This window comes from Pollicipes pollicipes, unplaced genomic scaffold (genome assembly GCF_011947565.3).
Source record: "Pollicipes pollicipes isolate AB1234 unplaced genomic scaffold, Ppol_2.1 Scaffold_7261;HRSCAF=8764_pilon_pilon_pilon, whole genome shotgun sequence".
In the NCBI taxonomy this organism is placed as follows: Eukaryota; Metazoa; Arthropoda; class Thecostraca; order Pollicipedomorpha; family Pollicipedidae; genus Pollicipes; species Pollicipes pollicipes.
The window spans coordinates 48,293,507-48,306,592 of NW_023597054.1; the positions used below are offsets into that span (position 1 = coordinate 48,293,507).

A 13,086-nucleotide genomic window follows, 5' to 3' on the forward strand; every position below is an offset into this window, starting at 1 on the left:
AATGCGTAATAAGAGAAGCCATGCTGCCCTTTATCTCCGTATAAAGGGCAGCATGCCCAGCCGGCATCACCGGCTAATTGGATGTTCACGTGTCAATGCACGACCCCAACATAAGTCCGGAGGTGTCAGATTACTGAAGCGCGCCGCAACATTTGTGGATGAAATCCGTGCCGCGCGGTCGCGGCCTGAGATTAGGCGCAGGTCGTCCGCCCGCAGCAGCACGCTCGCCGTTGACTCAGCGGGGGATGTTCGGCGTCGACTGACGATGATGCCAGCCGCTGATACCATCGGGGGGCGCTGACCGCCGCCACTGTCCGGTGACGACTGACGATACTGACACTAGCCGCTGATACCATCGGGGGGCGCTGACCGCCGTCACTGTCCGGTGACGACTGACGATGATACCAGCCGCTGATACCATCGGGGGGCGCTGACCGCCGCCACTGTCCGGTGACGACTGACGATGCTGACACTAGCCGCTGATACCATCGGGGGGCGCTGACCGCCGACACTGTCCGGCGTCGACTGACGATGCTGACACTAGCCGCTGATACCATCGGGGGGCGCTGACCGCCGACACTGTCCGGTGACGGCTGACGATGCTGACACTAGCCGCTGATACCATCGGGGGCGCTGACCGCCCGACACTGTCCGGCGTCGACTGACGATGATACCAGCCGCTGATACCATCGGGGGCGCTGACCGCCGCCACTGTCCGGCGTCGACTGACGATGATACCAGCCGCTGATACCATCGGGGGCGCTGACCGCCGTCACTGTCCGGTGACGACCCTCGGCTCCCGCCGCCGGCCCCTGGCTTCCCGCCATCCGCCCTGCCGACCCCAGCGCCCCTCCGTCGGCAGATGGAGCTGCTCGAACGCGTGTATGACCCGGCCCACCTGTATGTGATCCACGTGGATCTGCGGAGCACAGCACTGCGGTCGTGAGCTTGAGGCAGCGCTGGCAGAGCGGTACCCGGACCGGCAGCGGCTGCGCCTACTCGAGAAGCACCGCTCCTTCGCTGCCAGCTGGGGGCTCCGAACGCATCTTGCGCGCCGAATTAGAGGTGGGCACGGCAAGGATAGTTCGCCAACGCTGCTCCATGAGAAGTGAGAGAGGACCCAGCCGTGAGCCTGATATTCTATGACAGCCTGTAGGGTTTAAAGTACCTCCTGCGGGTTTTATTCGTACCTTCAGGTAATTAATTTCACGCATTTTGGGGAGCCGTTTCGATGATTTCGTTGCGAAGAGCGTTTCGGTGACGGCGTTATAACGTCAGCAGTGTAAGCTTGCTTCGCCTTTTGTGCTGCCATGGTGAGCTGTTCGAAGTTTCCTTTCTTATTCTAAGTTTACCAGCGCAGCTATTCGACTGGTTTAACCACGCTTCTGTCAATGTGCATCGTTCGCCACGTGGTTGTTTCAGATCACCAACGAAAGTCCATCGGGTTAACTTTAGGGGTGCTGAACGCCATTGATACCTGCTACCCATTTGTGCATTTCAGCAATATTACACCACGTGATCTACAACGTGATTTATTGGTAGCGTAACCCACAACATAACATTTCATGCATGCGAATGACCACGGCTATCGATTACAGTTTAAATTTATCTGGCCAAACGACTAGATCCTGAGATAGCGTAGGTACTTTTAACTCGCGAAGTAATCGCGGCCGGCGAAATACCCCAAGCGCTGTCGGGATATAGGTCAGAGGCTGAGCTGGAGTTGGAGGCGAGGCTATGTTAAGTCGGGGTTTCTGCAGGCTGAGCATGACATGATCACATGAGAGCAGCCAGCGGGGGCAGCCGATTGAGACTGAGCTCGCCGGCCTGGTGTGGGGAGGAGCAACCCTCGGTGGGCTCCGACCGTCGGCCACTGGGCCGCGACGCTCTCACGTGCAGGAGATTGAGCTGAACACGACAGGAAACTTCGCCTTTATCCAGGCTTTTTGCGGTTTAGTGCCTGATACCCTTAGCCGGTTCTAAGGTCTTACGGCGGCCCCAACAGGTATCGGACGCTTTGTTGCCTCGCAGCTGAGTGCCTGACGCCCCGCAGCTGAGTGCCTGACACCGCGCGGCTGAGTGGCGGACACTCCGCGTTGTGAGGACCTGATACTCCGCAGTTAGCCGCTGACAGGTGCTGGCCGCCGTCGGCAGTGTCTGGAAGAGCTGCTCAGGATGGCTCCGTGGGACTTCGCCGTGCCCCTCAGTGGCCTTGACCTGCCGCTGCGGCCGGCGGCCGAGCTAGCTGCGACACTAGCGCCGTACCGCGGCCGAAACCTGCTCCATCATGCCGAGCACAAGTTCATGCGGACGCACGAAGAGAACAACGTGTTTGCCATGTGAGAAGCCGGGTTTTGTTTGGGCTGGTCGATTTAGAACCAAACGCATAGGAACTATAGCGTGGCTGATGACGTGCTGTCTAAATTTGGTTTGTCGTGATGCCTGGGGGAAGACTGGGACACTAGACATTTCATGGGAGGTGCTCAAATGGGAAATATCCATACAGTTGCACATTTGTTATCTATTTAGCTGGCAGGCTGTCCCACGTTACCATCAGACATGCTGGAAATTTGCCTTTCTTAGCTATTCACTGATCGTAAAAATGGAATGATGATATGTTTCGGATTATTGCCGCTCTCAGGTTTGGCTGTGGCGACTTCGTATTCAACGTCTCACGACCCGGCAACCGTCCACTCCAGTTGAAGATACCTGTTTATGGACAGTAAGTAGCCTGACACCCGGTGCTGACACATCAGATTTTAGCAACATTAAGAGCCGTCTTTCTGCAGAGCGTCTTAACATCAGACTTATATAGTTGGGTCGAACAAGAAGTAAACGCAAAGGAGGACTGAAGATAGAGCCAGGACTACCGGCTCTCATAATTGACAGGAGATTGAAATCGTGCATGGTATAGCGAGTCAGCCCGACAGCGAACTAGCAGTCACATCTGCCACGACATGAGCCCTGACAGCACGCCCTCGCCTCCATCAGTGCCACCTGGAAGGCACTGGACCGGCAGTTCGTCGAGTTCGTTATATCTGAGCTACCGTCGTCCCCGCTTGCTCGCTGGAGCCTCCTGCTACGGGTCATCATCATACCGGACGAGCACTTCTTCGCCACGGTGCTTATGAACTCCCGGTACAGGTGAGTAACATTCCGGTCCTGCCAAGCGCTGCCAGGTGCGCCGCTCAGTCGGAGAGCGCCGCTTGCGACGCTCTCACAAGGGCTTCTGTCCTTGTGAGAGCGTCTGTCAGCTCAGGGATCCCCTCCACCTGGGCGACTCCGGACTCACTCGATCAGTCGTTGAGGACAACGCAGCAGCCAAGCACGTGCTTGGTGCACATCATACACCCCTGGAATGCGGGGAAAACGTGATGATTGCATATTTTGCATTAGTGCTAAGCGATATCACTCCGAAGTTATAATTATATCTATAAGTTAACGATAAGTGTTGTTTGGATGTGTTAGCATCATATGCCTGCCTCTTACGTGTGCCTGTCGACCGGATTCGCCGTGTTTTTTTGACGATCATTTGCATATCGCTGACGATCACCTCTGCTCATTAAATTGAGCCAATCGGAATGAAATTCAACAGATTGATCACGAGCACGGCAAGCGCCTGTGGCGATGCCCGTGCCCTAATCTTCAGCGAGTTCTCACATATTCAGTGGAGGTGAGTAGTCCTACGACTGCGTTGAGTTGTTGCTTGATCAGTGCGTTCCCATAATTGAGAGATGTTCACGAATGCCATGCAAACAAGCAAACAAATAAACCAGGTGGACTCAAATGTGGTCAAGCCTTTATGACTACAACCGGGCGCCGCTTCGCGTGCTCGCTCACGTCCTCACTGCGTGATCACTGTCTTCACGTGTTCACTCATGTACTCACTGCATGCTCACTCTCTTCACGTGCTCACTCACATTCTCTGCGTGCTCACCTTTCACGTGCTCGCTCAGGTACCCACTGCGTGCTCACTCTCTTCATGTCCTCGCTCATGTACTCACTGCGTGCCCACTCTCTTCTCCTGCTCACTTACGTACTCCCGGCGTGCTCACTCTCTTCACCCGCTCACGTACTAGGTCTGAACTACAGTTACATAAAAACGCACCAGACATGCCTCACAGTGTATGAATACAGGAGTGCATTGGCTGGATGTTTAGCGCCTTCGGCCTCCACGTGGGAGCCCGTGATCGGATCCCGGTTGCACCATAGCCCCTGAACGCCAATATGGCCGCTGTTGTCGCTGGTGCTCTGTAAAACGGTGCGTGACTACGTGTGTCATGTTCCCCTCCAAACACCTGTATGACGCATGTGTTAATAAATGACGTTCGATAAACGAACGACGAACGGCGCTGTGTACCTGGCGCATTACTAATGAAAACGCACCAGATATTTGTTCAGCAATGAATGGCGCAGGCAGTGACAAATGAGCCCCCATAAACGGCTTCGCAGCGGTGGCGGCCGTGCTGTTGAACCCGTGTGCGTGGCACGGCCGCCCCACTCGCTCGCGAGGGGCTCGGGCGACCATCCAATAACACGCGCCCATGCCGCCGTTCGGCAAAGTTGGCTACTCTCGTGATGATATGGTCTCCCCGGGTGCGTGTGCATGCTTTGGCCCGACTAGGCCGGCTCGAAAAGCGCGGGCCCAGCGAAGTTACAAGGATGGCGCTATAGGCTCTCGGCACTATTTGCAGTGCACCTTAGCTGGATCGCTGAGAATCATCTCTTGCGCTGCTTCAAAAGGTTTTGTCCGAACGCTTTGATTGGGTGGATTTCTGGGATCGGCACCCACGTTAAGCGGTGCTTGTTGCGTTAGCCCTGACCGCACTATCCGATCTGGAAATTTCGAGTCAGCGGAAAAATTCACGACGAAAGGTTGACGTGTCGCAATGCTCAACGCTTGTCCCGCCCTTTGACCTCCTGCCCCAACTTTTAACGCAGCCACTGCCACCGGCCGCAGGCCATCCCAGTCAGAACAAAATAGCGAACGCCTCAAATGACTGGAACCCACCTCGCCATGGATGAGTGAATCACAAGACAGGCTCTCAAGCCAAATGAGCTAACGTGACGAACAGCTACCAGGCCATAGACGGGGGCAGTGGAAGGACAATCGAAAGCAATGGAATTGGCCATCTTTTCTCAGTCAAAGCCTATAGTACCAGTATTCAGTTTGCATATAATGGGAACGGGGTTTCTGGCCCAGTTCGGGCTCCCTTGGTTTCCACTCCTGCGGCGCACGCACGCACGCACGCACGCACACACGCACGCACGCACGCACAAAGCCCGGCAAGTTCACAGCTCATGTTCACTGCTGACTGACCATGCCAAGCAAATTATCTTGTCAGTTGACTCTCATTTCCTTGACAGGTTGTTGTCACAGCATTTTTCGCTTGCATGCACCGGTGTGAGCTCCTCATATATCATGCAACCGGTTGTGAGCTCCTCATATAAACTATCATGCACCGGTTGTGAGCTCCTCATATAACTATCATGCACCGGTGTGAGCTCCTCATATAACTATCATGCACCGGTGTGAGTTCCTCATATAACTATCATGCACCGGTGTGAGCTCCTCATATAAACTATCGTGCTCCTCATATAACTATCATGCACCGGTGTGAGCTCCTCATATAACTATCATGCACGGTGTGAGCTCCTCATATAACTATCATGCACCGGTGTGGCTCCTCTATATAACTATCATGCACCGGTGTGAGCTCCTCATATAACTATCGGCATGCGATGATTGGTTTACCGCTGGCAGCCTTGCGAAATCGGACGGCTTTGTGTGAAGTCCAGAGGCCCAACTGGTGCCGCAGGATATCGAAAGTAAGACGGATCGTCGCCTTACCAAATGCCCAACTATCCCTTATGCATTATGTCGTACGTGGACCATGGGTGGTAAGAGTGCACTTTTTGTTGCCGAACAAATTTTTGGAGGAAAAATTGTCGCCAGTAGCGTATGTGATACGTATGACAAAACGGTCATTACGGTCCATGCCCAGTAGCGTCATGAGCAATTAGCCATCACCAAGTGTCTTCCATCGCTGCAATTTTCAATATCATGCACATAACCAAAATGTTCAGTCATCCACTGCCCTTAACAAATGTTAGGATAAGTGCTGCTGCTAGGAAAGCAGGCACACTTGCGCTAGACTAATGCGGTAGCCCAATCACAACAGGAATTTTCTTCCACCCTCGTGACTTGCCGGGGTCTCACGTTTAAACTCGATCTACGGTTGGATATGCTTTCCTCTGCCGCAAAAAGCAGCGAAGGGCTTCGATAGCCAGGGCAGCAGAATACGTGGCAGATTTCGAACCGGTGACAAGCAGCACTGGGAATGACGTCAAATATGGGGGCCTTCACGAGGTCATGCCCCCTTATGGAAATCACGTTTGCGCTTCGAGCCCCATCTCAACCGTCACCAAACTATCCGCCATACTCCAAGCATGCTCCAAGCCTGGCGCGACATGTTTTGACTGGTGATAGCCTTTCGCCGTGCCCCAACAAGTAACTTGTATCGAAATTTTTCAATAACCTCAAATCAGGCGACTAGCTCTTTCTGAACAAGTTACTCGCCCTGACAGGAGGGTGGGGGTGGGGGGTGGGGGGAGGACCATGCAACACCCCCTCCCCTACGGTTTTCTGAGGATACCAATGCGGCATATTGCGCATTCTTGCTCAAATCTTTGGTACCCTCTGGGGCATCCATTGTACGCGTGCTGACATAAAAAGTGACCCTAGCAATTTTGGTTTCAGAGTAGTGATATTTTTACGGCCATCGCAAGAACAAGGCCGGCGGGTGCGGCGGGGGGCAAGCGACGATCCTGCGGACCGCGCGCGGAGGGTTGACAGCTACATGAACGAAATCATACATTATAAATATAAGCTCCAAACAGATAAAACTGCACGCCATTGCACTCCTGATTAAACAAGGGGCATGCCTCTTCATGTTTCATACCACTTCATTGCATAGTTTCGTGTATACAACTTGCATGCAAAGCTGATGTTTCGTTTTCAGGAGAATTTGCCCTTCGACTTGGTCTAGTGAAGTCAGTTAACAACAGTGGACTTCTTGCCAATCACGAGATCTCGCCAAAGGCAGCCCACTGTTTGTTTTGTTGCGAGGCTTTACCTTTCTTAGTTGGCAAGCGTCAGAAATCCCCCCCCCCCCTCTCTCCACCAGTCCGCGTTACAAAAACCGGAGAATCAGGGTAAGGGTTAGAATTGTTGGCTGCCATCCTTTTTTATTTATTTTATATATACCAGCATAAAAATCTGCATTTCAGACAACGAAAACATCAGCTGCTACAGCAGAATGACACATTTCCTTACCAGCATCCAAACATTGGTGGAAATTCAACCAGCAAGCCAAAGTTCCCCTTTGCATGCACGGTAAAATGCAGATCTAAGGTTATCTGTGATGTCTACCATGTATAATGCAGGAGTGTCCATTCAAATTAATTTCTGGGGCACTTCCCAATATCTCTGTTGGGTTGGGCCACTTAATGCTGATTCCTCCCCCCTGCCAACATTTCTAGCTGGAAAATTACAAAAGATTTAAGAAAAAACTAACCATAACATAAAAACATCCTTGTTACTTAATTCATTGACCGCGATCCACGGCTTGCTATCTCCCCCTAAACAGGCATAACAAATTTCCTGTCATAACGCCGCCACCACATATTGCGTAGGGCCCCCTCAACGCTCATTCTTCCTTCCCCACAGCCAGCATTCCTAGTTGGAAGATCACAAAAAGATATGAAAAATGAGCTATGACACAAAACCAACGTAATGTATGCAATGTATGCGATGCCATGTATCCCTAAAATATGTATGTCTCCCAGATTAGCACACTTCTTTACAAACTTGGGGGGAGGGATGGAGCCCTGAACTGAATAAGAAGTATGAACACCCCTTGATTTGAAGATCTATGTGACTGGTAAACATTCTCAATCAGAAGCTAAGTGTGTTCGTTTTCAGACATGCCTGTTTGATGATTTCGCCGTTTTCTTTACCCTCAGACTTCGCCACTTTTACCGTAACTTTTTTGTATTTATCGCTCCCTGACGATCGCCACCAGTGTCTAGCCTGTTTATTTGATTGTTTTTTTTTCCGATTTTGACCAATCAAGGAGAAGAAATTATGCACGGCACGTACTTGTTTTGCAGAGGCCACCGGCGTCTTTTTTCAGCTTGAACCAGAAATGAGCCAATCAAAACTTCTTCTTGACCTTGCGTACGACGAACAACAGACATTTACACACATAGTCTTTCCGTGGCATTCCAACGCAAGAGTCAACCTTGCTTTAGGTTTCCTTGATATATAGATAGACCGAACTGATTATTCATATATTCATGGTCTCATCTGATGTTACAACCCCAAAAATGGAGGGCAATGAATGGATTAGATTTTACGTCTTCTGGAACACAGCAGCATTTGCTCAAAGCGTACCTTTTGAGGTCGAGATTGATTTCCAGGACACTGATGGCTGTTTCATTTTTGTCCCGGCCCGCCGGCCTCAGATAAAAACTTCAATAGTGGCCTCGACCTGGAAAGTTACTCCACCACCCCCGTGTGGGATCGAATCCACCCTCCCCCCCCCCCCCCCCCCGATGGGAGGGTCAGGCGAGAACAAAACGGCCAAAGGAAGGCTGGTATCACTCGGTGGTCTATCGCAGCCACTGGTCTGTGATGTCAGTCGACCTGGCACCGTTCTTTCCCATTTGGTCCTCCAATCCCACGGCGAAACAGAAGCCTGCTTTACGTCCAGTACGTTCAAGCTGCACTTGCACAACTGACCAGCGTCCGTCGCGCAGTCCCAATCCAATGTTGTGTTTGACTGGCGCGGTTTGTTTAAAAACATGTGATGTCATATATGTACGTAACGTACACAAATTCCAGCGAATTAGTCGTTATCTGTATAAGAACCATACAACAAATGGTAACAACTGCTGATATAAGCGCCTGTCAACCACTGCTGGTTACATCACTCTTCTAACTTACGAAGCGTCTTTCTCATAGCTTCCGTTCATTCCATTGCTTCACCGTGCGTGATGTTCAAACTCGTGCAACCAAAAGAGTTGCGGCCGTGACGTGAGGCGCGAGCTGGTCGGCTCGTCCGGCGCCCGGCTGTCACGTTCCTCCGGTCCTGAGCGAGGCACTGCTCACGGGCGCTCCCTCCGGTCCTGAGCGAGGCACTGCTCACGCGACGCGCTCCCTCCGGTCCTGAGCGAGGCACTGCTCACGCGGCGCGCTCCCTCCGGTCCTGAGCGGGGCACTGCTCACGCGGCGCGCTCCCTCCGGTCCTGAGCGAGGCACTGCTCACGCGACGCGCTCTCCGGTCCTGAGCGAGGCACTGCTCACGCGGCGCGCTCCCTCCGGTCCTGAGCGAGGACTGTCACGCGGCGCGCTCCCTCTGTCCCCAGCGAGGTACTGTTCACGCGGCGCGCTCCCTCCTATCCCCAGCGAGGACTGTTCACGCGCGCTCCCTCCTATCCCCAGCGAGGCACTGTTCATGCGGCGCGCTCCCTCCATCCCCAGCGAGCACTGTTCATGCGGCGCGCTCCCTCCTGTCCCCAGCGAGGCACTGTTCATGCGGCGCGCTCCCTCCTATCCCCAGCGAGCACTGTTCACGCGGCGCGCTCCCTCCTATCTCCAGCGAGGCACTGCTCGCGGCGCGCTCCCTCCTCCAGCGAGGCACTGCTCACGCGGCGCGCTCCTTATGTCCCCAGCGAGGCACTGTTCACGCGGCGCGCCCCTCCTATTCCCCGCGAGGCACTGCTCACGCGGCGCGCTCCCTCCTATCCCCAGCGAGGTACTGTTCACGCGGCGCGCTCCCTCCTGTCCCCAGAGAGACACCACTTGCGCTGCGCGCTCCCTCGTATCCCCAGCGAGACACTGTTAACGCTGCGCGTTCCCTGCTGTCCCCAGCGAGATACTGCTCACGCTCTCTCTTGTTCCCAGCGACACACTGTTTACGCGGTGCGCTCCATCTTGTCCCCAACGACACACTGTTCACGCGGCGCGCTTCCTCTCGTCCCCAGCGACACACTGCTTCGGGCCAAGGTGCACCATCCGAAGCGCTTCCAGGGCGAGAACCCGGATGGTCTGTGCCGACACCGGGACGTGGTGGAGTTCTGTGGCAAGGTCAGTGGAGCCTCGACGCTACCGAGGCCCTCGGGCCAAGGGCAGGCGGAGCACGACGCCCAGGCGGCGGGGTCGCCAGGCACGCACCTGGCCGACTGCACAGTCTCAAACAGGCGCGAGCCTCGCGCCGCTAGAAACGTACCCAGAAGCCATCGCCATCGAGCAATCGGAGCCCGGACAACGAAGCCAGCCGTCAGTTAATTGCATTCCGCGCCGGCATTTCTGCTGGCAGCGTCCGTTAATTAGCACAGAATAGGGTGAATCTAATTCATTTTCAAATTGGCCGTCTCAGAGGCGGCGAAACGGCGCGGACACAAAAGGCTGGGCGTGTGCGTTGCGGTGAGTGTTTGGTCTATTGTGTATGTGTGCCGTGCTGGATGACAGGACACCGCGCATTCAGCAGGTTCAATTGCGTGTCCGCTCCTCCACCAAATTGGTCTCTCCGCCCCGGACTGTCCCTGTAATGGATGCTTGATTCAAGGAATTGGCCAGACTTACATCCATGCAAAACAGTGAAAGAGACAAGCCTTCGGCATCACTGCTTTGTCTTCAACAATTTCGTTTCCATTTTGCATTGGTTTCATGAATTGCGCTGGACTGCCGAGGTCCGTCGAGACGACGAATTAGCCTTAACTGGTGAAGGGTGCTCTGGAAGAAAGTGGGCCTTCCACACAATGCTATTCGAATGCCTGAGTTGATGGTGGATGTTACGCGGAGATATGCTGATGAGATGATCGGTTTGAGGGACACACACACACACACACACACACACACACACACACACACACACACACACACACACACACACACACACACACACACACACACACACACACACACACACACACACACACACACACACACACACACACAACACACACACACACACACACACACACGCGCGCGCGCACGCAACGCGCACGCACGCACGCGCGCGCGCACGCGTACGCACGCACGCACGCACGCACCCACACACGCCACACGCACACACGCACACACACCTACACACGCGAGGACGCACGTACGTACGCACGCCCACACACGCAGACGAACACGCAAATGGATATGCACGGAAATAACTGGCAAATGTGTCGGCAGTGGCTGAGTCGCGACGTCTAGTTGAGATGGCCCGGTAATGTAATATGAGATCCTGGAGTTGATTGCTTCACTTTGGTGAAGTGTAGTCAGGTGGGCAGTCGGAAATGCGCCGGAGAGGACACCCTCGGCCCAATCACACGGTGCGCGTACATATATACAAGGAATGAAATAGGGGAGCGTGGAGCTGCTACTCCACAGTTATAGCAGACTCAAGATCCTGGGTTACGCAATGGCCTCTTCCTGCCAGGTGGTGCAGGACCTTTGAGTGGTCAGGGAATCTGCAGGTGGTCAACAGTCCACCGATACGACCAAGGAACCTTCAAGAAAGTCAGAAGTTCACAAGACGATAGGAAATGTTCGGGATTCCATGGTATTGAAACTATCAGGAGCCCATGATGGCGGGAGCCACAGGCGTTGCCTCATATACTTTGGGGGGGGGGGAGGATGCCCATGCTGACATGAGCCCTCCTTCCTTCACCTCCCCCAATGCGTGTGAACAAAAATGGATTACTTGGCCAAATAAATGCAGAATATTTATCTGAAATGTTGGTACCTAAGTAGATCGATATTAAGGTATGCTCATTTTGTACCACATAGTAACCTGTTGGTACCTAACGTGTTGTCATGCCAGCTCCCTTATTTGTCGGACCAGTTTGTACACGTTGGTAGGTTTTTCACAAGATAACACAGGAGATCACAACAAAAATCAAATGGACTATATCACATGGTAGCTTTTGAAAGTTCAGCGTGGCGTAGGTATAAGTTAACCAAGGTTTACCCAAAAGTGGCAAGTTTATTTTTTGAACAGCCGTTACTCTAGTGACATTCAAATGTCAATGCAGTGGCAAAATACAAACAGCGACAGTGGTAGTTGATTTGACAGTGGATAAGAGATTTCACATCCTTCAAATTGCGACCACAAAATGCAAGAGGTGGGGGCCCGGGTAGTCCAGGATGCGCAGCAGCTGAGTATGATGCCGGTGGTGGATTGCTCTCTCTCTCCCCTCTCTCTCTCTCTCTCTCTCTCTCTCTCTCTCTCTCTCTCTCTCTCTATCTCTCTCTCTCTCTCTCTCTCTCTCTTCTCTTCTTCTCTTTCTCTTCTTCTTCTTTCTTCTCTCTCTTCTCTCTCTCTCTCTCTCTCTCTCTCTCTCTCCTTCTCTCTCTCCTCTTCTCTCTCTCTCTCTCTCTCTCTCTCTCTCTCTCTCTCTCTCTCCTCTCTCTCTTCTCTCTCTCTCTCTCTCTATCTCTCTCTCTCTATCTCTCTCTCTCTCTCTCTCCTCTCTCTCTCTCTTCTCCCTCTCTTCTCTCCTCCCCTCTCTCTCTCTCTCTCTCTCTCTCTCTCTTCTCTCTCTCTCTCTCTCTCTCTCTCTCTCTCTCTCTCTCTCTTCTCTCTATCTCTATCTTCTCTCTCTCTCTCTCTCCGGGCGATCTGTCGACGGTGACAAGTTTCACCGCAACTCTGAACGCGCCCTTGAGCTTTTGCAGGCTCCCTGGCTTGCCCACGTGGACGTGGTCCTTGATATTACAGCATAGGGTCCAGGGTGAAAGGTTGGGTGCGTGAGAAGCCATAGCACGACAGCCTTAAGCTGATGTGCATTCCACGAAAATGCTCGACCGACAAGTCCAGCGAAGCTCGCGCTGTGTGCGGTGTCACCCCATCCTGCTGAAGTCTCTACCCTCCCGATCGATCCCGTGAGGTCAGCTCAGGGCCGCTAAGAAGGGTACCAGAGCGGTTGTGACGCAGCGCTGTGGAGCGGTGCTGACAGGACCCCCGTTCTCGTCCTCAAATAACCACCTGAAGCCTCTACCCAGCCCCATCCTGCTGAAGCCTCTACTCT

General features: G+C 53.4%; 1 protein-coding gene across 1 annotated transcript in view; it reads left to right on the forward strand.

Moving 5' to 3' along the window:
• Positions 1-1,780: 1,780 nt before the first annotated feature.
• The window catches only part of LOC119111564 (xylosyltransferase oxt-like), a 13,079-nt gene continuing 1,773 nt past the window's right edge, over positions 1,781-13,086 (forward strand). Inside the window, exons 1-5 of the mRNA XM_037235375.1 lie at positions 1,781-1,852; positions 2,155-2,339; positions 2,642-2,722; positions 2,992-3,144; positions 10,048-10,150. Coding sequence (XP_037091270.1) covers positions 1,781-1,852; positions 2,155-2,339; positions 2,642-2,722; positions 2,992-3,144; positions 10,048-10,150 — 594 coding nt within the window. The remainder of the gene's footprint in view (positions 1,853-2,154; positions 2,340-2,641; positions 2,723-2,991; positions 3,145-10,047; positions 10,151-13,086) is intronic.